This window comes from Suncus etruscus, chromosome 19, assembly GCF_024139225.1.
Source record: "Suncus etruscus isolate mSunEtr1 chromosome 19, mSunEtr1.pri.cur, whole genome shotgun sequence".
NCBI classification, from domain to species: Eukaryota; Metazoa; Chordata; class Mammalia; order Eulipotyphla; family Soricidae; genus Suncus; species Suncus etruscus.
The window spans coordinates 790,974-817,148 of NC_064866.1; the positions used below are offsets into that span (position 1 = coordinate 790,974).

At 44.0% G+C, this 26,175-nt stretch overlaps 1 protein-coding gene and 2 non-coding genes across 4 annotated transcripts in view; all 3 read right to left on the bottom strand.

Annotated features, from left to right (window-relative positions):
- The window catches only part of ARNT (aryl hydrocarbon receptor nuclear translocator), an 89,866-nt gene that overhangs the window by 50,844 nt on the left and 12,847 nt on the right, over window positions 1-26,175 (bottom strand). For both annotated transcript variants that reach the window (XM_049765911.1, XM_049765910.1), the window contains exons 2-3: window positions 9,931-10,042; window positions 1,111-1,155 (exon numbers count right to left, since the gene is read on the bottom strand). In XM_049765911.1, the coding sequence (XP_049621868.1) occupies window positions 1,111-1,155; window positions 9,931-10,042 (157 nt within the window). The remainder of the gene's footprint in view (window positions 1-1,110; window positions 1,156-9,930; window positions 10,043-26,175) is intronic.
- On the bottom strand, window positions 18,011-18,118 carry LOC125997694 (U6 spliceosomal RNA). The gene has a single exon (XR_007491730.1). It is a non-coding gene; the product is annotated as a U6 spliceosomal RNA (small nuclear RNA).
- LOC125997693 (U6 spliceosomal RNA) lies at window positions 20,417-20,524 on the bottom strand. Its single transcript, XR_007491729.1, has one exon. It is a non-coding gene; the product is annotated as a U6 spliceosomal RNA (small nuclear RNA).

The window sequence follows — 26,175 nt, forward strand, 5'->3', positions numbered from 1 at the left end:
ATAAAAAATTTCAGGGACTGAAAACTGGTAGGCCACATGCAAGGCCCATTGTGCTATTGTTCCAGTCCCCGCCCCCATTATTTTGCTTGTTTTGGGCCACATCTGGAGATGCTCAGGGATTATTCCTGGCTCTACACTCAGGAACTATTCCTGGCAGGCTGGAGACCATATGGGGTGCTAAGGACTGAACCAGGACTTTCATGCTGGCATTCTCCACTATTTTGTTTGTTTTAGACTTCACCTGGCAACTCTAAGAAGTTATTCCTATCTCTTCACTCAAGAATGATACCTGGTGGTGTTCAGGGAAACATCTGGGATGCCAGAATCGAACCCAGGCTGGCCACATGCAAGAGTGTACTGTCACTCCAGCCCCTAAATACCTGTGTACAACTGCTCCAGTTGTCAAATAAATGTTACTCTGCAATGTGGGTACTACCTAAGAAACATTTTCAATTTTGCAAGGAAAAAAGTCAAGGATTCTAAGTACTTTCTTTTTTTTTTCTTTTTTTTTTTCGGTTTTTTGGGCCACACCTGTTTGATGCTCAGGAGTTACTCCTGACTAAGCGCTCAGAAATTGCCCCTGGCTTGGAGGGACCATATGGGATGCCGGGGGATCGAACCTAGGTCCTTCCGTGGCTAGCGCTTGCAAGACAGACACCTTACCTCTAGCACCACCTCTCCGGCCCCTCTAAGTACTTTCTTATTTAAAAAACAAAGCAAGGGCCCGGAGAGATAGCACAGCGGCGTTTGCCTTGCAAGCAGCCGATCCAGGACCAAAAGTGGTTGGTTCGAATCCCTGTCCCATATGGTCCCCCATGCCTGCCAGGAGCTATTTCTGAGCAGAAAGCCAGGAATAACCCCTGAGCTTCGCCGGGTGTGGCCCAAAAACCAAAAAAAAAAAAAAAAAATATATATATATATATATATATAGTAAAAAGTAATATTAACTTTATATTAATATAATTAATAATTAAATTAATATTAATTTTTGGTCTTAAAATGAAGCATCTTGTTAGATCTAAAGACTAAAATATTACACATCGGAAATATAAATATCACAAATTAATACATTTTAATAAAGATCTAGACTAGAGAAATTTTTAATCTTACCTCATAAATTTACTGTTCCCTTCTCCATCATCATCAAAATCCAACCTAGAAAAATCCAACAAGAAATACTGTAAGTCTACAATAGTACACAAGAATTAAACAGTCTCAGCTCACATCAACTGAAAACCTACCGGGGGTCTCAAACTTGCGGGCCTCAAGCGGCCCTTCATACAACATTTTGTGGCCCTGCCCTAGAGGAATCTTTTTTTGTTTTGTTTTGTTTTGTTTTAGTTGTTTGGGTCACACCCCCCAATGTTCAAGGCTTACTACTGACTATGCACTCAAGGATCACCCTGACTTTGCCTCCTGCAGCCCCCAGGTTAATTGAATTTGAGACCCCTGATCCTAAGCGAATGAAAGGAAGAGAGTTCTATTACACCTCTACCTCACTTGAGTCAAATGAAGCAGCTGAACACTATTTTACCATTTAGAATTCTAGAACATCTATTCAAGGGCCAGGGATTCACTCACAAACGGCTAAAAAGAGACAGTATGAAGAATTCATGACTGTGTTTCATCTTTATTGTCTATATTACTTATATTACCCGTTTTCTGAAAATTTCATTCAAAAATGACACTAAAGGGGCTGGAGAGAATGTACAGTAGGTAGAAGTCATGCCTTGCACACAGTTGACCCAGGCTTGATCTCTGGCATCTCACATGGCCACTGAACGCCATCAGGAGTAACTCCTGAGCCAAGAATTATATGCCTCGAGCATGACATGTGTGCCCCCACCCCAGTGACATTAGAAAACAGCAACTTCAGATCTCAGGAAGTTGGTGCTAGAGAGATGGTACAGTACATAAGGCACTTACTTGCCTTGCATGTAGCTGGCCCGGTCTGGTCCTCAGCACCACAAGATCAGCACCACATAGAGTCCTAAGAACTACCAAGAGCGATCTCCAAGTGCAGAGCCAGCAGTAAATCCTGGGTACTAATAGATATGGTCCCAAAATGAAAATCTCATAAAGTTAAATTATGTTTCTTGGGCCCGGAGAGATAGCACAGCGGCGTTTGCCTTGCAAGCAGCCGATCCAGGATCAAAGGTGGTTGGTTCAAATCCCAGTGTCCCATATGATCCCCCGTGCCTGCCAGGAGCTATTTCTGAGAAGACAACCAGGAGTAACCCCTGAGCACCGCCGGGTGTGGCCCTAACCCCTCCCCCCAAATTATGTTTCTTTCCTTCTACTAAGTATGGAATAGGTGCTACATTAAAAACATGATGCTACAGGGGCTGGAGCACAGCGAGTAGGGTGTTTGCCTTGCATGTGGCTGACCCAGATTCAATCCTTGGCATCCCATATGATCTCCTGAGCCTGCCAATAGTGACTCCTGAGAGCAGAGCCAGGAGTAACCCTGGAGCACTGCTAGACGTGGCTCCAAAACGAAACAATGAAAAATCATGATAATACATTCAAACCATGTTCTCCATGGTACAATGTGTACCATTGAGAGCAGAGGTTCTACATTCAAAAGATGAAGTAACACAAAAGTTTTGCACTCAAGCAACTCTACGTAGACATCTACAAATATAAAACAAGTAAGAAGGGGAAAGCACAAATACTATAAATATTTAGTGTAGCAACTAATTTTGGTGGGCACCGGAGTGGCTGTTGGTATTAAGGCAACCTGAGGGGCCCTTCCCATTAACTCTCAATCATCCAGACCAGTGGTCTGGGCGAGTGTATGGAGATTTTGGTGTTGCTTCGGTGTATAGTGCGAGAGACCACCAGTGCTGCACCGATGGTGCTCAGGGTCTGCCAAGGCCACACCCAGGGATGCCCATGAGACTATGTGTGCCAGGGATTCAACAGTATCTTCACAGCCCAGAAATAGGTCATTTTCACTTGAGAATTGGGGAAGATAACAGATAAGCAAGGTGTACCAATTACCTATTCTCTATTAAGCGAAAATATTACTTATGTTACCACCTTAATCCAGTGCTATCTACTGAATGTGATCTCTAGGTGTGAAGCACGTAGCATCAATCCTGAAAGCATCTGCTTGTTTTCCAAATCTTAACATGTACCCATTAAGACTTTTATGGACCTGTTATAAAAGAGTAAACTAGGGGCCGGAGAGGTGGCGCTAGAGGTAAGGTGTCTGCCTTGCAAGCGCTAGCCAAGGAAGGACTGCGGTTTGATCCCCCGGCATCCCATATGGTTCCCCCAAGCCAGGGGCGATTTCTGAGCACTTAGCCAGGAGTAACCCCTGAGCATCAAAGGGGTGTGACCAAATAAATAAATAAATAAATAAATACATTAAAAAAGAAAGGAAAGAAAGGAAGGAAAGGAAGGAAGGAAGGAAGGAAGGAAGGAAGGAAGGAAGGAAGGAAGGAAGGAAGGAAGGAAGGAAGGAAGGAAGGAAGGAAGGAAGGAAGGAAGGAAAAAATTTGTAAAGTGGTGAGCAAGGGAGGGGGAAAAGGAAAGTTTATATATATAACAGGGAAAGAATGTATACAACATAGGCCAACCTGGAATAGACATGGGCTCAATTCCCAGCATTCCATATGGTCCCCTGAGCCTGCCAGGGGCGATTTCTGAGCGCTTAGCCAGGAGTAACCCCCGAGCATCAAACGGGTATGGCCCGAAAAACCAAATAAATAAAATAAAAGAGTAAACTAAACAATCGTACATGTAAGATGTTCATCGAGGTACTACATAGGAACCAAATCTTAAAAACCATCTAAATATGGAGGGCTGCAGCACCAGTACAGTTGAAAGGGCATTCGCCCTGCACACAGTCAACCGGGGTTTGATCACCAGCACACTGTACAGTCCTTGAAGCCACCAGGAGTGATCCCGGAGTGCAGAGCCAGGAGTAGCCCTGAACACTGGCAGGGGTGGTCCAAAAATAATCCCAAAATGGCATTAAGGAGTCAGGGGACTAGTATAGCAGGAAGGGTGACTTCCTTGCACAGCCAATCCAATTTGACTCACAACTCTGCTAAAAGTAAATCCTGAGTGCCACTGGGTATGAACCCCCGCCCCCGCAAAGAAAACTTCTGTAGCTAGAGAAGTACCGTCTTTTCCGGCGTATAAGACGACTTTTGAAACAAAAAATCGGGGGTCGTCTTATACACCGAGTATATCCCGAAAAATGTTTCACTATGCCGCTAAACGAAAATTGTCTGAATATTGCCACAAAACGAATTTCCCAACCCGATCCTGCACCAATCACTGTCAGGCTGCTCGGACCGCCTCTCTGACTCAGCCAATCCAAGCAGGCTTTTGATACATGCAAATAAGACACTGTTCTGGAACCGAATCTACACTGTCAAAAGTCTGCTCAGGTGGGCCAGAGTCCGAGAGGAAGTCTATGACAGTAGAACCTCGGAACCTTTGCTTGTTGGGATTGGCTCACTGTGGGACATACAGTTGCAGCACAGGAATGTTCTGTCTGATACAGAGAATATGGGCCTAAACCTATGTTTTAACTGCAAAATGAGGGGGTCGTCTTATACGCCGGCAAATACGGTAGTACAATAGGTACGGCACTTGCCTTGTACACAAATGGCCCAAGTCCGATCCTAGGCACTGTATATGCTACCCCAGGCACTTCCAGGACTGATCCCAGAGTGTAGCCTCAGTGTGACTCAAAAAGAAAATAACAAAAAAATTAAGACTGCATGAACCTCGGGGCTGGAGAGATAGCGCAGCGGTAGGGTATTTGCCTTGCAAGCGGCCGACCCACGACCAATGGTGGTTCGAATCCCGGCATCACATTTGGTCTCCCGAGCCTGCCAGGAACAATTTCTGAGCAGAGAGCCAGGAGGAATCCCTGAGCGGCGCCGGGTGTGAACCAAAACCACCCCCCCAAAAAAAAGACTGCATGAACCTGGAGCCGGAGAGATGCATGGAGGTAGGGCATTTGCCTTGCATGCAGAAGGGTGCTAGTTCGAATCCCAGCATCCTATATTGTCTTCCGAGCCTGCCAGGAGCGATTTCTGACCGTAGAGCCAGGAGTGACCCCTGAGCACTGCTGGGTGGGACCCAAAAACCAAAATCAAAAATCAAAAAAAAAAAGATTGCATGAACCTGATGCCAGACCAGTGACGCAAGTGGTAGAGCATTTGCCTTGCATATGCTGACCTAGGATAGACCTTGGTTCCATCCCCTGGCGTCCCATATAGTGCCCCAAGCCAGGAACAATATCTGAATGCATAGCCAGGAGTAATTCCTGAGCGTCACTGGGTTCGCCCCCCCAAAAAAGATTGCATGAACCAAAATAGGAATAAAGTACATTCTTTATACAGCTACTGTCTATAAAGAATATGAAAATATTCAAAAAATTATCGTACACAAGTGATAAAGCCAGGCTTCATGAAATATGATTATAGCTATAATAAATGTACATACAGAATAAAGAACAAACTATACTGTAAAACCAACTGATGGGCATTAACTCTGAATAGCAAGACTAATGCTATTCTAACTTGCCATATGTTCTAATCTTTCTATAAAAGAAATTCTATTACTTCTTTTAATAAATTTTCCTGATTACCAACAAGCTATTTTTTGTTTTTTTGTTTTTTCGAGCCACACCCATTTGATGCTCAGGGGTTACTCCTGGCTAAGCGCTCAGAAATTGCCCCTGGCTTGAGGGGACCATATGGGACTCCGGGGATTGAATCACAGTCGCAATCTTTCCTTGGCTAGCGCTTGCAAGGCAGACGCCTTACCTCTAGTGCCATCTCGCCAGCCCCTCCAACAAGCTATTTTTAATTCCAGAAATAATTAAAAACAAAAGAAATATATTTTCTTGTATTCTACCACCCAGAGAAATCTGATAAGTACATTTTTTCTATTTTTTCTCAATACCATAATATATTATTATACTGCAACATATCAACATACTATTATTTTTTCATACAGATATGTTAATTGCAGTACTCTATTTTTTAAGGGGGCACACCTGGCAGTGCTCAGGAGTTACTACTTCTGGCTCTGCACTCAGAAATCGCTCCTGGCAGGCTCAGGGACGCTGGGGATCAAACCACGTCAGTCCTGGGTCACTGCTTCGGCCATGCACAAAGCAAACACCCTATCCACTGTGCTATTACTCTGGCCCCAGCCGTAATTTTGGTTTTGTTTTTGGTAGGTGGCTCCGGGCTTAATCCTGGTTCTGTGCTCAAGGATCACTCCTCGTGGTGCTTGGGAGACTGACTATAGGTGGTACCATGGATCAAATTTGATGGGCTATGAACAAGACAAGCACCTTAACTCTGTACCATCTCTCCAGCCCAAATCCTGACTTTGACATTTTATATTGTTTATTAATATATAACCATAACATTATCATTTGAGAGAACAGACTAAAATTAAATTCCCAAGATACACTCACGTTATCCAAGATGAGAACTTGAACTTATTTGGCCTAATGCCTTCTTTTCAGAAACAGTTATTCAAGTGTTTCCGTCCAAACCCATCCCAACCTTTCTGCATGTGCTCCCCCTCAGACCCCCTGGTTAGTTCCAGATAGGGTGAGTGAGGATATCATTTCTCAATTTGGGGAATATCCATCTCAAACCCTGGTTATGTTACGTATTATTCACCCTAGGATTCAAAAGACAAGTTAAACGGCTAAAGATCTTAGAGACTCAGCATGTTTTTGTGTGGGGCTGGGAACGGAACCCCGACCTCAAAGTGCAAGGTACACACTTTAGCACTGAACAATATCCTTGCTCCGGAGACAGAGCAAGTCTTCATATGTTACTCACCTCCCCATTTTAACAGGGATAACTCTTTTTTTTTTTTTTTTTTTCGGTTTTTTTTTGGTTTTTTTTGGGCCACACCCTGTGACGCTCAGGGGTTACTCCTGGCTATGCGCTCAGAAGTTGCTCCTGGCTTCTTGGGGGGACCATATGGGATGCCGGGGGATCGAACCGCGGTCTGTCCTAGGCTAGCGCAGGCAAGGCAGGCACCTTACCTCCAGCGCCACCGCCCGGCCCCAACAGGGATAACTCTTGCATTACTATTGGTGGGAAGAAACTTTTTTTTTTTGTTTTTTTTTTTTTTTTGTTTTTTTTGTTTTTTGTTTTTTGGGTCACACCCGGCAGTGCTCAGGGGTTACTCCTGGCTCTATACTCAGAAATCGCTCCTGGCAGGCACGGGGGACCATATGGGACGCCGGGATTTGAACCACAAACCTTCTGCATGAAAGGCAAACGCCTTACCTCCATGCTATCTCTCCGGCCCCATGGGAAGAAACTTTTAAGACTGGATGTAGTATTAGTTAAATGATGCCTAAGTGGTGATCTAGCAGTCTGGGAGCCTTCCCAGTGATTCTGGCAGATAAGTGCAAAGGCCCAAGTGTGTGATTCTGCTCAGGTTCCATAGTATTGGAAAGTACGCAGACTACCGAGGCAGCAGGCGTCTGGGGGATATGCAGGGTCACACCCAGCAGTGCTCAGGGGACTCCAGGGCTGCACCAGTGATCAAAGGATCAAACAGTATCTGGGACGGACCAGGGAGATTGCACACAGGCACGTGCTTTAACACTGCACCTCACGTGGTCCCTTAGCCCCATGAGGAGTGATCCCTGAGTGCAGAGCCAGGAGTAAGCACAGGTGGTCATGGCCCAAAAATCAAACTACAACCAAAATCAAACAAACAAAAATCAAGAAGACCATAAAAGAGTATCCTTTCTGCAGCCTCTCCCTATCTTACCACTCAATTTGTGGTGTTTCTATATACTTGAGTAACAGGAGTGATAGATTAGATAGATGAGACAGTCGGGGTTTTTTGTTTTCTTTTGGGGCAACACTCAGAGGTACTCATGGCTCTGTACTTAGGAATTACTCTTGGTGGGCTCTCAGGGGAATCAATCTTATGAAATGCCAGGGACTGAACCTCGATCAGCTTCATGCAAGGCAAATGTCCTACCTGCGTACTATCTCTCTGGCCCTATATATATTTTTTTCCTCTTTCGCAAACTTATAACCTACTATATTTATGTGTGTAATGATTATCAGTGTCAGAACATAAACAACTTAAAGACCTGAGGCTGGAGAGATAGCATGGAGGTAAGGCATTTGCCTTTCATGAAGAAGGTCATTGGTTCAAATCTCGGCATCCCATATGGTCCCCTGTGCCTGCCACGAACGATTTCTGAGCGTGGAGCCAGGAGTAACCCCTGAGCATTGCCAGGTGTGACCCAAAAACCAGAAAAAAAAAAAAAAAGACAACTTAAAGGATTGTCTTACTGATTTTTGTATCCTATAAGCAAAAAATAATTTTAAGAATGTAGACACACGGAGGCCGGACTAAGCGCACAGCTGAGTGTCACCGGGTATGGACAAAAACCAAAAAAAAAAAAAAAAAAAGAAAAGAATGCAGACAGCACCAGAAAGATTGCACAGCCAGTAGGGCGTTTGCCTTGCACACAGCCGACCCAGGCGTTTCATATGGTCTCCTGAGCCTGCCAAGAGTGATTTCTGAGCAGAGAGCCTGGAGTAACCCATGAGTGTGGTGGGTGTGACCCCAAAAAACAAAACAAAACAAAACAAAAGAGCAGACACAAATTTAGAGCAACAAAAGTAAAATCTTGAACAAAAGATAGTCATAATCGTTTACCTCAAAGATTTCTGATTTTAAAGAATACTTAGAACAGGAACAATAGCACAGTGAGTAGGTTTGCCTTGCACATGGCTAACCCGGGTTTGATTCCCCGCATCCCATAAGGTCCACTGAGCCTGCCAGAGTAATTTGAGTGCTGCTGGGTGTGGCAAAAAATTAAAATAAATAAACAAACAAATACATAAATTTTAAAAAAGCTTAAGAGGCCAGGGAAGTTAGTTAAAAGGTATAGAGTGCAAATCCTGTATGTACAGGCCCCAAAATTCAATCTCTGTTACTGCATGCTCATCCAATGTAATGTAAGCACCATTGCTGTGGTGCTGGTAGCCACTGAACCACCTGCCTGTCCAGAGCAGCACTGCGTAGTCAACACACATGTGTCACAAAGCATAACTGGATTAACTTCTGGGCTCTGGGCACAGTTGGGAGCTCCACAAACACCACCTACCACTAAAATGCTTAAAAAAAAAAAAAAAAAAAAGGCTGTATTACACTGTTTAAACACACAGAACAAAATCAATTTGTCAAATTCTAGAGCCAGAGAGATAGTACAGCATTTGTCTTGAGCATGGCTGACCAAGGTTATTTCCCCAGCACTCCATAAGACACCCCCAATCCCATCAGGAGTGATTCTTAAGCACAGAACCAGAAGTAACCCCTAAGCACCACCAGGTGTGGCAGGGCAAAAAAACTCAATGACTGACTAATACCAAACTTGAATAGAAATGAAAATGACATTCTAAGCTATATTTAGACTGTGGAATTGTGCTGACTGGAAAATAGAAAGCTGGGCGTAGGGAGAATATCTGACGTAGTTGAACATCGTACCCTAGATGTCAAATGAAATTATTGTATGGTTATGTCAAAAGGCCAGAGAGACAGTACAGTGGGCATTTGCCTTACATGAGCTGACCCTGGCTTAATTTCTAGTCTACTACAGTTCCCAGAGCACCACAGAACGATACCTAAACAAAGAGCCAGGAGTAGCTTCTGAGTTCCATAATGTGGCCCAAATCCTACCCTACCCCCCAAAAGACAATAGTTTAAATTAGAAAACAAAAATATATGAATTCTATGTAAGCAAAAATATTTCAATGCCTAAAGAAAGTTATAGGACAGCAACGTTATTACATAACCAGTTGAAGAAAACAAGAAGGTTAGAAAGTACAAAGAAGCTTGAGCAACACAGCGAATTAGGGTGATTTATAGAAGACATTTGTGACACACATTAATCATATTCACCCTGGCCGGCGTTTAATAGCCCTCTGGACAACTGCTCCTCCACCTTGAGTCCCAGGCCCAGAGTTCCCGGAGGCAATGGCTGACCCAAGGGATGGCACATCTGGTGTCAATTCTGTAAGACAAAAAGAAAGGCACATTTTTAAACAAAGGCCCCTAATGACTATGGAACGAATGACCCAACGAATCTACTGAGCCTCTCTCACTGCTTCCTTCCCATTCCAGATGAGACGAATCTGCCAGCCAGCATCTCTGGACCCTTCTCAGAATGGAGGCAGATTCCCCACCCACCCTTTCCTACTAGACAAGTCACAGCAGTCTTCATGCCCTACTTCTGCCATATTAGAAGGCTCAGCACCACATCTCCTGAACTCAAGGATAGCTCTCCTCCTCAATTTCACACTGCTCACAGTTATCCTCATTGAAGATACACAGGGGAAAAAAAAATAATCACAGCCTAATCTCCAGGGACAGAGCCACCATCAGTATAGAAGCATAGCAAACCAGCAGGGATGACCAAGAGAAGCCCACCAACTCCAATGAGCAAAAAGCAGTAGCACAGAAGGCTCTGCCAGTACCAGTCAGCCCTAAAATCCTCAACAACTGACTTTAGTGACACCACTGTGAGAAATTCAATAAGCTCAATACAGCAATGGGACAGATAGTCAGCAAAGTACAAGAAAGTATGAGAGGGCCCAGAGAGATAGCACGGCGGCGTTTGCCTTGCAAGCAGCCGATCCAGAACCAAAGGTGGTTGGTTCGAATCCCGGTGTCCCATATGGTCCCCCGTGCCTGGCAGGAGCTATTTCTGAGCAGACAGCCAGGAGTCACCCCTGAGCGCCGCCGGGTGTGGCCGAAAAACCAAAGAAAAAAAAAAAAAAAAAAAAAGAAAGTATGAGAGAGAACTACAATCACAAATAACAAAAATGGGGGTCGAGGAGATAGCACAGAGGTAGGGCCTTTGCCTTGCACGCAGCTGATTCAGGATGGTCCCCCAAGCCTGCCAGGGGCAACTTCTGAGCGCAGAGCCAGGAGTAGCCCCTGAGTGTTGCTGGGTGTGACCCCCAAAAAAAACCAACCAAACAAAAAAGGAATATTTAAAAAAAAAAAAAAAGACTCAATGTTAAAAAGCAGATAAAACAGGAGTTAAGACCGCAATGCTTGTCGTCAACCCTGACTTGAACCCAGGCACCACAAATTTTCCTTTGAACACCAACAGGAGTAAATCCCTGAGAAGTATTCATGGATACAGCAAGAAAAAATCATATACACATCAGACTGATTAGAAGAACATGAGCAAAAGACCTAAAGAGACATCTGAATACATATGAAATACAAAATGATAAATAAAAGCATATGACAAGATGTTCAACATCATTAGCCTTGAAAAAAGTTTTGATTTTAAAACCACAATGAGGGGCAGGGAAGAGGGAGCAAGAGAAAAAAGAAACTCACAAGATACATATATACTGCTCAAAAAAACAAACAAAAAAAAATAACAGCTTAAGTAAAAATACCAGATACTGCCAAAGAGGTCTGAGATGTCTGTATATTTGTGAGGCCCTGAGTTTAATAACTGGTATCATTAATACAAGGGGGGGGGAAGAAATATATCTCAGAGGCTATGAAGAACACAGACAATCTTTATCACTTATACACTGCTATTGAGAACATATTGTGGTAAAGTCACTCCCCCACAAGAACAGTTCGAGGGTCTTTTAAAAAAACACACTACAGGGGGCCGGAGAGAAAGCATGGAGGTAAGGCGTTTGCCTTTCATGCAGGAGGTCATCAGTTCGAATCCCGGCACCCCATATAGTCCTCTGTGCCTGCCAGGAGCAATTTCTGAGCGTGGAGCCAGAAATAACCCCTGAGCACTGCCGGGTGTGACCCAAAAACCACAAAAAAAAAAAAAAAAAAAAAAAAACCACACTACAGATACAATAAGCATTCAACCAAACGCTGCATTCTGGGCTTTCCTTTAGAAAAATGAGAAATGAATGTTTTATATTCCTTCCTTTTGCCTTTATTGCTGTTATGATGGCTGGAGTCCACACATATACTCAACTGCTTGGTGCACACTTTAGTAAAAGTTCACGTGCTTCGGTTACGGTGCCTGCACAGACTCGGTCACAGTATGCTAGAGATCACACGCTTTGTTGTGGCTTTGGGGTTCCCGAACCACGGTGCTGCCGAATCGCAGCGCAGGAGTTACTGCCGGTGATTGAATCCCAACCACGAGTCTCACAAGCCTGGCTGTGCTTGCAAGGCGTCTCCCTATTTTAGACGTCTCCAGATGGCTTTTATGGTTCCTGTTGTTATAAGGGCCCCCCCACCCCCCTACCCCCCGCACGGGTGGTACTGAAGGGCCACGCCCAACTTGGTCTCCTGGGTCACGTCCAGAAGTGCTTGGAGCAACTACCTATGTGTTGCAGAGCAAGTTGAGCACGAAGTAAGCACTCAGTCCATTAAGCTATCTCTTCCACCCCTGAATGTTAATTTTTAAATAACAATAGCATTTTTTTTCTTTCCTTTTTTTTCCCCCGGTTTTTGGGTCACACCCAGCAGTACTCAGGGGTCACTCCTGGCTCGAGGCTCAGAAATCGCCCCTGGCAAACTCAGGGGACCACATGGGATGCGGAGATTCAAACCACCTTCCTTCTGCATGCAAAGCACATGCCCTACCTCCATGCTATCTCTCCAGCCCCATAATAGCATTATATTTTATTATCTCATCTTTTAGGTGTCATCAGGACAACCTACTTGGGCGCCATATGTAGGGTTCTGGCCGATGCAAGGGTGGGTAAGGGTCTCTTCCAGCCTATGGCCTCCAGGCCAGACTCGGGAAAGAGAGGGGAAGACTGTGAGCCACAGACCACTCACATTGTCAGAGCAATGGACTTCGTTTATTGAAGGGAGGGACAAGGCTTTTAGGGTGAAGAGAACGTAGGTAATAAGAGTTTAGACATTACCGCAACAAGATGGTATGCAGAGACAACGGTCACAAGGTACATGGTATCATTGACTTGGATGGTATGCAAAGATAGCGGTTACAATGCCCATGGCATCATTAAATCAGGAAGTATATGAAGATATAGGTTGTAATGCTTGTGGCACTATCAGCCTATCAGGTTGTTTGACCTGGAAACTTTCTCCTGCACTCAAAACAGCAGGGACACATCTCTAAACAGAGACTTTCTTTTATAGTCAAGGCCAGCTTGCAGAAATCTCCTTATTTCCCGGCTTCTCTCCCCACACTCATCTAGGAACAGAACATGTTTATTTTAATACCAATTCAGAGCTTAGGGCCTGACAGATAACACAGGGGTAAGTTGCTTGCCTCGGAGGCAGCTGACATGGGTGCAAGCCCTAACATTCCATTTGTTCCCCAAGCTTGCCACAGGAGTAATCACTTGATGGTAGTGTCAAAAGTAAGCCCTGAGGGGCCAGAGCATTTGCCTTGCATGCGGCCAAACCAGATTCAACCCCCAGCATCCCATATGGTCCCCCGAATCTGCCAGGAGTGATTTCTGATTTCTGAGCTCAGAGCCAGGAGTAACCTTAAGGACCGCCGAATGTGGTCAAAACAACACACACACACACACACACACACACACACACCAAAAGTAACCCATGAGCACAGAAAGGTGTGCCAACCTCCAAAAATAAAAACACAAACAAACACAAAAGATCATTTCTAATGTTCTTTAATAAAATGCCGCCATGTCTTCACATGAGTTTTTATGGTTTGGGGCTCTTCACCATGCCGTTCTCTTTGAGAACCCCCGTCTCACAGGCAAAGCATGTGCTTTGACTAACATCCCTCGCCCTTCACATAGATTGAAAAATTCGGGGCCGGGCGGTGGCGCTAAAGGTAAGGTGCCTGCCTTGCCTGCGCTAGCCTTGGACGGACCGCGGTTCCATCCCCCGGTGTCCCATATGGTCCCCCAAGCCAGGAGCAACTTCTGAGCACATAGCCAGGAGTAACCCCTGAGCGTTACCAGGTGTGGCCCAAAAACAAAACAAAAAAAAAAAATTCTTCTATTTGGGGGAGACATGGAGGGTGTTACACACTGAATCGAGTCTCGTACATTTAAGCCTTACACTCACCGACCGAGCTAAATCCCTCTCGAACATCGTTCTTCTACATATTTTCTACATTTATGATCCTTAATGCAATTGGAAGTAAAATTTCTTCTCCACTGCAGTTTCCCATCAGTTGGTTTTTGGTCCACACCCAGAGGCACTCAGGGGTCACTCCTGGCTCTGCACTCCAAATTACTCCTGACAGGCTCAGAGGACCATAGAGGATGCTGGGGATCAAACCTGGTCAGCAGAACACAAGGTAAATGCTTCACCTACTGTGCTATCGCTCCCAGGGGTCTCAGACTCAATTTATCTGGGGCCCGCAGGAGGCAAAGTCGGGGCGATCCTTGAGTGCAAAGTCAGTAGTAAGCCTTGAACATTGGGGGTGTGACCCAAACAACTAGAACAAAACAAAACAAAGATTCCTCTAGGGCAGGGCCACAAAATGTTGGCGAGTTTGAGACCCCTGCTAGCCCGTCAAAATACCATTAATACTAGATATTCTTTTAGTTTGTTTGCTTTGGGGGCCACACCCAGCAGTGCTTAATGGTTACTCCTGGTGCTGGGATCAAACAAGCAAAGGATTGGCCACATGCAAAGGAAATGACCTTGCTGAATATTCTTTATACCCACCACTAAGTAGTGTTTCCTAAAGTGAGAGATCTGGCATTCTTGTATGGGGCAAGGGGGGGGGGGGACACGCCGAAACTATTCAACAGGTTTAAAGTAGCTTTGGGTACAATGTAAAGAGATGCTTTCTGTTTGCTTTCTTAAAGTTCTATTTCCAGAAGGGCAGTAGAGATTTTTTTTTTTCCTGCAAAGGGAGTGGTGGGCCAAACAAGTCTGGGAAGTTCTGGTTTAAATAACTGCACTGCGGGGATCTGGGGATCCAGCCCAACCGCAAAGCAGCTGTCTCACTTATTTGATGTTCTGGGTTTTACTGCTATCACAAAAAATGAAAATAAAATAAGGATGCCATACAAACCTACAGTAAAATCAAAATAGCATGGAACACGAATAAGGACAGACATGTAGAACAGAGTCTAAAAATTAACATTCTTGATCAAAAAAACAATTTTTGGGGAGGTTTTTTTGGGCTACACCCGGTGACACTCAGACTATGCGCTCAGAAATTGCTCCTGGCTTGGGGGACTATACAGAATGCCAGGGGATTGAACTGCAGTCTGTCTTAGGCTAGCACTAGCAAAGCAGATGCCACTCCACGCCACCGCTCTGGCCCCAAGATCAAATTATCTTTAACACAGATACCAAGACCACGTGTGGGGAAAGGACAATCTTTCCAACAAATGGTACTAGGAAAACTTGGTATCTACTGGCTAAATAATGTTTATCTTACCTTACATCATAACAAAAATCACCTAAAATGAACCAAAAATGGTGCTAGGAAAAGCAAGTACCTACAGGCAAAAGAATGTTTTTTTCTTACCTTACATCATATATAAAAAACCACCTCAAAATGAAGCACATAAATCAGGGCCAGAGTCCAGTGAATTGGCCACTGAGTACCCAGCATCCCATCTGATTGGTTCCTCGAGCCCTGCTAAAAGCAATCCTGAGCCAAAGCCAGAAGTAAACCCTGAGAATTGAAGGATGTAATCTCAAAGCCAAGAGCAAACAAACAAAATTAACGTAAGGGCTAAATCTAAGAGCTAAAAGTATAACAGTCTTTTTTTTTCTTTTTTTGGTTTATGGGTCATACCCAGCAGCGCTCAGGGGGTTACTCCTGGCTCTACGTTCAGAAATCACTCCTGGCTTGGAGGACCATATGGGACGCTGCTGGGGGATTGAACCACGGGCAAGGCAGATGCCTTACCACTTGCACCACCACTCCAGCCCCAAGTATAGCAGTCTCATAAGAAAACACTAAAGATAAACTCCAAAATCTGGATTTAGCAATTTCTTCTACATTATTTTTGTTGTTGGTGGTTTTTATTTTTTTATTTTTTGGGGGTTTTTTTTTTTTTGGTTTTTGGGCCACACCTGGTGATGCTCAGGGGTTACTCCTGGCTATGAGCTCAGAAGTCGCTCCTGGCTTGGGGGACCATATGGGACGCCGGGGGATCGAACCACGGTCCGTCCTAAACTAGCACAGACAAGGCAGGCACCTTACCTCTAGCGCCACCGCCCGGCCCCTATTTTTGTTTTTTTTGGTGGGGGGAGATCTTTACATGATGGTGCTCATTCCTAGCTTATTCCTAGCTCAGGGACCACTCCCAGCATGGTTTGGTCAGGACTGAACCCTTACAAAAGTAAACATCATACCCACTGTACCATTTATTGGTCCAGTAATTTCTTAATTATACCAAAAACAACAAAAATTAAATAGATTGGATTTCTTCAAAATCACACACTATCAAAAAAATTACAAACTATCAACAAATTATCATCAAACTGTATCAAAGAACACTATCAACATCAAAGAATACTATCAACAGAGTTAAAAGACAATCATTGGTGATCTGGACCCTGGTTCAAATACCCTTAAGTACCTCAGGTACAGAGCTAAGTGAGGCCACAAAACAGATAAAAATATTTTAAAAGACAACCATTAGGGGCCAGAGAGATAGCATGGAGGTAAGGCGTTTGCCTTGCATGAAGAAGTTCAGTGGTTCAAATCCCGGTATCCCATAGGGTCTCCCGAGCCTGCCAGGAGCAATTTCTGAGCATAGAGCCAGGAGGAACCCCTGAGCACTGCAGGTCTGACCCCAAAACAAACAAAAACAAAATAAAGCAAAACAAAAGACAACCATGAGAGGCCAGAGAGGTAGCACAAAGGGCAGAGTAATGCTTGACACAAGCTGACCCTAGGTTTAACAATCCCGCCAGGAGTGATCCCTGAGCACTAAGCCAGGAGCAAGCCCTGAGCGATACCAGGTGTCTGCCACCCCCTCAAGATAACTGGGATGTGGGGCTTGAGAGAGAGCACAGCAGTAGGGCATTTGCCTTGCACAACGAACAGACAATGGTTCGAATCCCAACTGGTTCCTCATGCCTGCCAGGAGCGACTTCTGAGAGCAGAGCCAGGGGTGACTCCTGAGTGCTGCAGGGTATGACCCAAAAACAAAACAAAACAAAAATGGAATGTTATAGATATTTGCAAATCACAAATATATCATGCTAATGTCATAAAGGGTAATATACTACTTTTCTTGCCCATATTTATAGGAATCATTTTGTTTGTTTGGGGGCTACACTCAGTGGTACTTGGGGTTCTGTGCACAGGGCTCTGGCACTTCTGAGATTCTATGGTGTAAACTACATAACACAGGCCTGCAAAATTCAAAGCATAAATTTAACCTATTAAATTCTCTCTAGACCCAATTTTCTTTATTTTGAACATATAAAGTAGCACTCCTTTCTATGAAGATTTGGGAAAAAATGCTTTTTCTCCCTCTGGAAATTAAAAAAAAAATGGAAAGTAATACAGCAAATAAGACACTTTCCTTGAATGTGGCTGATCTGAGTTCAATCCCCTGAACCACATATTATCCCCCAAACCTGCTAGAAATGATCCCTAAAGAGAGAGCTAGGAATGAGCTCTGAGCTCCACCATCAGTGTGCCAAAAAAAAGGGCAAGAACATAGATATTACACACGCTCAACAAAATGACTAGCCAACGAGAGTTGAAAAAGTTTAATGATCACTACTCACTAGAAAAATACAAATTCAGGGGCCGGGAAGGTGGCGCTAGAGGCAAGGTGTCTGCCCCCAGGGTCCCATATGGTCCCCCAAGCCAGGGGCGATTTCTGAGCGCATAGCCAGGAGTAACCCCTGAGCATCAAATGGGTGTGGCTCAAAAAAAAAAATACAACTTAAAACTGAGAATCACCTCTGACACCCATTAAGTGTGTCACCATCAACAACAAAGAAAGTGTTGGAAGATGTGGGACTTATTTTTTTCCATTTCATGGCCACACCCAATGATGCTCAGGACTTACTCCTGGCCCTGTACTCGGGTTCATTTCTTTTTTTTTTTTTAATCATGGAATGCTTCACGAATTTGCGTGTCATCCTTACGCAAGGGCCATGCTAATCTTCTCTGTTATCGTTCCAATCTTAGTATATGTGCTGCCGAAGCGAGCACTCGGGATCATTTCTGGTAGTACTCTGAGGACCACATATGGCAGGGGTTGAACTCAGGTCAGCCATGTGTAAGGCGAATATTCTACCAACTGTACTATTGCTCCAAGCCCCTCATGTCCACTACTGATTGTAAAATAAGATGGTGTGATCAATATAGAAAGTAGGAGATTCCTCAAAAATAAAAACTAACCAGAATCATTACATGGTTCAGCAATTTTAATTCTAGATATACACTCAAAAGAATTTAAAACTGCGATAGCAAAGAGATACTAGTTCAACGTGTTCTTAGTAGCATTAGGGCAATATTCACAATAGAAAGGAAAAGAGCAACCTAAGTGTCCATTGGCAACTAAAGAGCTTGCAAAAACTGTAGTGTCAGGGCAGAGCATGTGGTTCTACAGGATAACACATGCCTGTCCTGCAGGCGATCCTGGCTTCAATCTCCGGCCCAAAACATGGCCAAACACACACACACTATATGCAGCAAGAGGAATGGAGTAAGTTATTACTGAGTCTTGAAAAATCAAGGACATTCTCCAGTCTACTACAATATAGGTACGTACGTCCTGAAGCTATAGTACCAAGTGAAAGAAGGCAGTCACAAAAGAAGTGATACTGTGACAGTAATCCATTTATAAAAGAAACAGTCAAGTGCTGGTTTGCAGAGAACTGATTCAATGGATGCAAATTTCAGTTTGCGTGCTTCCCCCAAAAAACTGTGGAAGCGAAAGTGAAATGGCTGCACCACACTGTGGATACACTGAAGTCACTGAACTGTCCATTTTTAAACGGTTAAAATGGCAACATTTAATTCTGTCAGTTTGTGCCACAGTGAAAATGTTTCTTTTTGGTGGGGGAAATGGGGTTACTTCTGTCTGTCTCTGCACTCAGGGATCCGTCCTGGAGGAACCAGGGGACCGTGTGGCTCAGGAATTACTCCTGGCAGACTCAGGGCACCAACCATACGGGATCCGAGGATCAAAGCCTGGTTGGCCACATGCAAACATGCAAGGCAAACATCTTACTCACTGTGTTACTGCTCCAGTCCTACTTCTTTAACCAGATGATACATAAATACATGATCCTACCTGCAGAGAGAGGTGTTTGCACACACATAGCCAGCATTGTTCAAAAGCTACTCCTGGGTCTGCGCTCACTTGTTTCCTCAACAGTGTTTTGGAGAGCCAGACGGTACCAGGAATTATACTCAGGCATCCTGCAGGCAAAATACTTATTCCAATTCAAACCGCTATCTCTCTGCCTCTGCCCAATGATCCTATGTGCGTGTGCGTGTATGTGCGTGTGCGTGTGCGTGTGTGTGTGTGTGAGTGTGTGTCTAAGTGTAGGGTCTCATCACCATCACCTCTGAACACCAATCTGGGAGCAGCCACCCTCCCACTAGGCACCAGTTTATGGTTGTAAAACCTAAGAAATAAAAAAAAGCCATATTGCTCGTTTGTCTCACCAGTCAACATGCCATCTACACTAACAATCTGAAAAGTAAGGGGCTGTGTGAGCTCCAGCTGCGTAGGTGAGCACCAGAAGCAATCAAGGTAACGCATGTCTGCACATTACCACACAACTGACTGTAACAAGTATCATCCAGGTTACTGTGGGAAAGTGGTAAGAGGCATTGCCGCTTAGAAATCAAAACTCCTGCCCAACTGTTGGATACCCTTGACAAATTCTGAAACCATGGTCAGTGAGCAGTAATACGGCCAAACACAAACCTGGAGCGGCTCCATCAATGATACGGCACAACTGGGCTACCACCAAGTTGTGGGGAAGGGTCCGCTCCCAAGCAACCTATCGTTGCCAAAGCCAAGTTCTCCAGCAGCAGAGCTGAGATTAAGGGAGTGGGAGGGACCTGTGTCCTAGTAGCTCGAAACAACTAGAGAAGGTTTATTACATGCCATAATTAACTGTCTATTAAATTAATAAATTGTTGAATAAATTTTATTATTTATTACTAAATACATTTATTACATAATAAATTATTATTTATTAAATGTCACAATTAATGCCATTGTTTTTTCCTTAACACACACACACACACAAAGAAAGTCAGTTGTATGTGTTACATAAGGGGGATCTTAAAGAATTTAGCTCAATCTTTCAAATCATAATCACCACTTGTTTCCTGGGCTATCTATGACGCCGCTTATGGGCTACTCCACGTGCAGTGCTCAGGCTCATTTGAAAAGATAAAACTTCTAAAAATTTCCAAGTAACGCAGAAGCAGTTTTAGACGTAAGACCTCAAACCCACTCATCCCCATGCATAATTGCTATAAACATTTTTTAATATAGAACGCTTCATGAAATTCGTGTGTCATCCTTGCGCAGGGGCCATGCTCATCTTCTTTGTATCGTTCCAATTTTAGTATATGCGCTGCCGAAGCGAGCACTATAAACAGTTTTTTAAGTATTTTCGTTTTATTTTGTGAGGAAGGTTGGGTCAACTGGACAGCGCTCAGGAACTAGTCCTGATTCGAAACCACATGTAAAGCCAGCAATTCAGGCAATGGTTGCAGCTGACACACTACATTCATGACAAATGCCTCCCCTAATGTATTCTCTCTCCAGAACTAATATTTTCATTCTTTCCTTTCCTTTTCTTTTTCTTTCTTTTTTTTTGTTTTTGTTTTTGTTTTTGTTTTTTGGGTCATACCCAGCAGCGCTCCGGGGTCAGTTACTTACTCCTGGCTCTACACTCAGAAATCATTCCTGGCAGGCTCGGGGGACACTATGGGATGCCGGGATTCAAACCACCATCCTTCTGCATGCAAGGCAAATGCCTTGCCTCCATGCTATCTCTCCAGCCCCCAGAACTAATATTTTCACACAAATATTCTCAACCCTCTTTCTTTCTACTATGTGTATTAGTACATGGTAATATAAAAATAAAAATTTTAGGGCTGGCCAGAGCAGAGCAGTGGTGCAGAATGGTAAGGCATCTACGCTTTGCTGGCACTACCCTAAGACGGACCGCAATTTGATCCCCCAGTGTCCCATATGGTCCCCCAAGCCAGGAGCGATTTCTGAGCGCATGCCAGGAGTGACCCCTGAGCGCCACTGGGTGTGGCCCAAAAAATCTAAAAAAAAAGAAAAAAAATTTTTAGGTCTGGAGCAAAAGCACAGCAGGTAGGGCATTTGCCTTGCATGTAGCCAAACTGGTTTCGATACCTACTATCCCATATGGTCCCCCAACCCTGCCAGGAATGATTTCTGAGCACAGGGACAGGAGTAAGCCCTGTAGTCCCCAAACCAAAAAAAAATTTTTAAATAAGTAAAAATAAAAAATTTATATTAAAAGGGGGAGTTCATGCTACAATTCTTCTGAATATTTTCTTTTTTGTTTTGTTTTGTCTAACAGTTTTTTGGGCCACACCCAGTGATGCTTATGGGTTACTTCTGACTTTGTGCTCAGAAATTGCTCTGGCTCAAGGGACCATATGGGAATGCCGGGGATCGAACCACGCTAGGTCAGTCATATGCAAGGCAAACACCCTACTGCTACGCCACCGCTCCAGCCCTGTCTTCTGAATATTTTCTTTCCAACAACATATCTTAAAGATGTGCCATGTCAGTAAATGTTAGCTCAATCTTTTTTTTTTTTTTTTTTTTTTTTTTTGCTTTTTGAGTCATACCCAGTGACGCTCAGGGGTTACTCCCGGCTATGCATTCAGAAATCGCCCCTGGTTTGGGGGACCATATGGGACACTGGGGGATCGAACTATGGTCCATCCTAGATTAGTGTGTGCAAGGCAAACACCCTAGCACTTGTACCACTGCTCTAGGCCCTACCCCAATCTTTTTAATATTTATATAGTACTTTATAATCTAAACAGCATATGACATTTATACTATCTCTGTCATAAATAATGCTTTTCATCCTTGGAGGGGTTATAAACCTAACAGTACTCAGGACTTATTACTGACTGGCTCTGCCTCAGGGATCACAACTGCTGAAGCTCAGGGTGCTGGGGACACCCAAGTCATCCGCATGCAAGGTGAGTATCCTGCACACTGTACTGTCTGGCCCCACACCTGTATTTCTCTATAACAAATTTCTGAAAATGATTTGGGGGCTTTTTTTTTTTTTTTGACATCTGGTACTACTCAGAGGGACCAAATAGGCCATGTGGTACTAATGATCAAACCCTGGGATCCATCCAGCATGCAAAGTTAGACTTTGAAAATTCTCCCTCTCCCTCTCCCTCTCCCTCTCCCTCTCCCTCTCCCTCTCTCCCTCTCCCTCTCCCTCTCCCTCTCCCTCTCCCTCTCCCTCTCCCTCTCCCTCTCCCCCTCCCCCTCCCCCTCCCCCTCTCCCCCTCCCCCCTCCCCCTCCCCCTCTCCCTCTCTCTCCATAAAAGCACATTTTAAAACTTTACCCATTAGGGGCCAACAAGATAATACAGAAGGTAGGGAGGGTGTATGCAGCATTTTATCCCCTGTACCCCATATAGTATTTTATCCCTTGTACCCCATATAGTCTCCTGAGCAGAGCTGAACTGAGCAGGGAATAATTCTGGAGTGCAAAGCCAAGAGTAAGCCCTGAGCACAACTAGGCATAGCCCAGAAACAAATCAAAAAACTTTACCCATTTTGCTTCAATAGGAAGTTTCTTTCAATAAAGTATCAAACAGTCCAAAATATCATTTTGTTCAATGTAAATTTCTCTATTACTAGTAAGACTGACAAATGTCAGTATTTGTTGCTATTAATTTTGGGGGAGTTGCTGTTTTGTTCTGAAGGGTGGCCACATTTTGCTTTGCAGTCAGGGAGCACTTGCTTTGCACTGGAAGGGCAGTTGTTTTTCATTGCGGAAAAAATTAAGTTCAGAAAGCTGGCATGTTTGGAGCCAGAGAGAGAGCACAGAGGTAGGGTGTTTGCCTTGCATGTATAAGGATGGTGGTTCGGATCCGGCACCCCAGATAGTCTCCCAAGCCTGCCAGGAGCGATTTCTGAGCGTAGAGCCAGGAGGAACCCCTGAGCACTGCCGGGTGTGACCCAAAAACAACAACAAAAAGAAAGCCAGCATGTTTACTTAGCATTGTGAGCTCAGAGTTCAATCCCTGGCATGACATGATCTCCAGAACACTGCCAGAAATAGGTCCCAACACTGCCAGGTTCGGCCCCCAAACCAAAAATAAGCAAATAAAGTTTATATTTCTAATAATAAGAATATACAGACTCGAAGAGTAGAAGAATTTCAAGAGAGAAGAGATGATTTTTTAACTTGGGGTGAATTAAAATCTTGTACTGTTCCTTGTACTGATGAAGTACTCAAGAGGAAGGAAGAACAAAAGGAAACAAGCAAATAGCCAAACAGCCAGGCAGGAAGTTTCCAAAGGTTAGGTCAAACAAAGTGAAGTCTCTACATAAGTAAAGAGAAGGGAAAAGGCATTCCATAAAAAAAAAGAGCAAATCAGAGCCAGAGTGGTGGTGCAAGTGGTTAAGGCATCTGCCTTGCCAGTGCTAGCCTAAGAAACCGTGGCTTGATCCCCTGGCGTCCCATATGGCCCCCCAAACCAGGAGCAATTTCTGAGTGCCTAGCCAGGTGTTAACCCCTGAGCGTCACTAGGTGTGGCTCAAAAACAAAACAAAACAAAACAAAAGATCAAATCTTGGGGCCAGAAAGATAGCACAGTGGTAGGGCATGGTAGGTAGTGGACAGTGGTTTGAATCCCAGCATTCCATGTGGTCCCTAGTGCCTATCAGGAACATTTCTGAGCGCAGAGTCAGGAGTAATCCCTGTGCGAGGCTGAGTGTGTCCCCACCAAAAGAGCAAATCTGAAAGGGAAGTATAAAAATATCAAAAGAGAACTATTGGAAAAACACAAATTTCAAAAGAAAGATGGCAGATGCAAAATTATGAGAAGGCCTCGAATGCCAAGATAAAACTTTCCAATCTGATTCAAGATAAAACTAAATACCTTTAAGTCAGAATAAAGAGAATGTAGATTAAAAGATTCGTGTGACAGATTTAAAGTTGGAAGTAATAGAAGTATGGAAATAAAATAGACCAGAAACTCCCAAACATATCACTCTCTTTTCTGAAAATAAAACTAAAACAAAGCTGTTGAGGGCCAACTGCATGATTTTGCTCTTTCTTGGAACTACACAGACTTCCTTTGTGTATATGCCACTTCTTTGGGGTTGGTTTTTTTGTTGTGTTTAATTTTTTTTGTTTGTTTTTTGCTTTTGTTTTGGGACCACACCTGGTTGTGCTCAGTTTACTCTTGGCTCTGCACCCGGTCTCACTCCAGGAAGGGATCAGGCAATGATACAAAGTGCCAAAGTGCCGGGGATCAAACCCACATTGGCCACGTTCAAAGCACATTCTTACCTGCCCAATATGGCCTATTTTGTCTATCTTCTTGTGTCTAAAATGTGTGTATCTCACGCACAATCATTTTATGCTCCAAAAAAGTACAATCAATCATAAATACACAGTGAAATGTAACACTTTCATTTACCTATCCTGAAGTGTGAGAAAAACTAACCTTTGGGACTAGATAGTTCGGGAATACATGCTTTGCAGGCTTAAATTCAATCCCCAGGATTATATGGCCCCCTTAGCACCAAAGGAAGCAACTCTCCCCTAAGCAGAGTTGAGACCTCCTGAGCACTGATGATATATAAAGAGAAAGACAAAGAAAGAGAAAGAATAAGAAAAGAAGGAAAAGGACCGGAACGAAACGGTGGAGCAGGTGGTAGGTAGGACGTTTGTCTTGCATGCACTAACCTAGGATGGACTGCAGTTTGATCCCCGGCATCCCATATGGTTCCCCAAGCCAGGAGCTATTTCTGAGCGGATAACCAGAAGTAACTCCTGAGCATCACCAGGTGTGCCCCCTGAAAAAAAGGCCAAAAAAAAATTGGCCTATATGGTTAAGAATAAAAAAATTTTGCCTTGGGACAGAGCGGTAACATAACAGATAGGGTGTTTGTAGCCAAACTGTATGTAGCCAAACTGGCTCAATCCCTGGCATTCCATATAGTTCCCCAACAATGCCAGGAGTAATGCCTGAGTACCACTCAGGCACTCAGTGTGGCAGGAAAAAAAAAAAAAAAAAACTTTGCCTCTTACGGGAAAAGATCCCTTTGTGAAGACATCACAAAGTTAAACAACCACAACTTTTTATCACTCCCCTAAGCAAATATCTAGAAGCTTTTACAAAGATTTACCTTTTACTTGATGTCAACATCACCATCCCCCTTTCAAATGTTGGATCCAATTTTTGCCAGTCTACATACAATGCCTGGAATCTTAAAAATGTTTTTGCCAGGGCCGGAGAGAAAGCACAGCGGTAGGGGATTTGCCTTGCACGCAGCTGATCCAGGACGGACAGTGGTTCAAATCCCAGTATCCCTTAGGGTCCCCTGTGCCTGCCAAGAGTGATTTCTGAGCGCAGAGCCAGGAATAACCTGAGCACTGCCAGGTTTGACCCCCCCAAAAAAAATGTTTTGCCACAGAAGTTAATGTGTTACTGATGCTGGATATTTCAAAAGGTGAGAGCAATAAGGCTGAGACCAGCTGAAATCTGAAGAGTTAGGGAGAACCAGAACCCTTCTAGGAGTGATCCCTGAGCACAGAGCCAGGAGTAAATCCTGAGCAGTGCCAGATGTGCCCCCCCCAAGTAGCAGCTGGAGAAATAAATTCAAGATAAGTCTCAAGTGACAACTTTCAGATTCATTTTGTTCATTACAAAACACTTATATGGTAAAAAATTATACCCAAATCTTACCAGTTTACAACTGCAAAGGTTACACAAGAAAGATACTGACTCCAGGAAATCATCACCCCAAAACTCTCCTTTTCTGAAATCCCATCTACACTCCACCCCGTCTAATTTACTCCATTTCAATATAATTGGGAAACTTGTGCATAATAGCACTCTTTTACCTAAGCACCAGAACTAACTATCCATCCAGAAGGGTATTGGTAATGGCTTCAAATGCAACTGGGGGCTGGAGGGACTACTGCGTGATATTTTTTTTTTCCTAAAAAGGGGTGGTAGCTTAAATAATGAGAACTTCTGATCTAGAAATA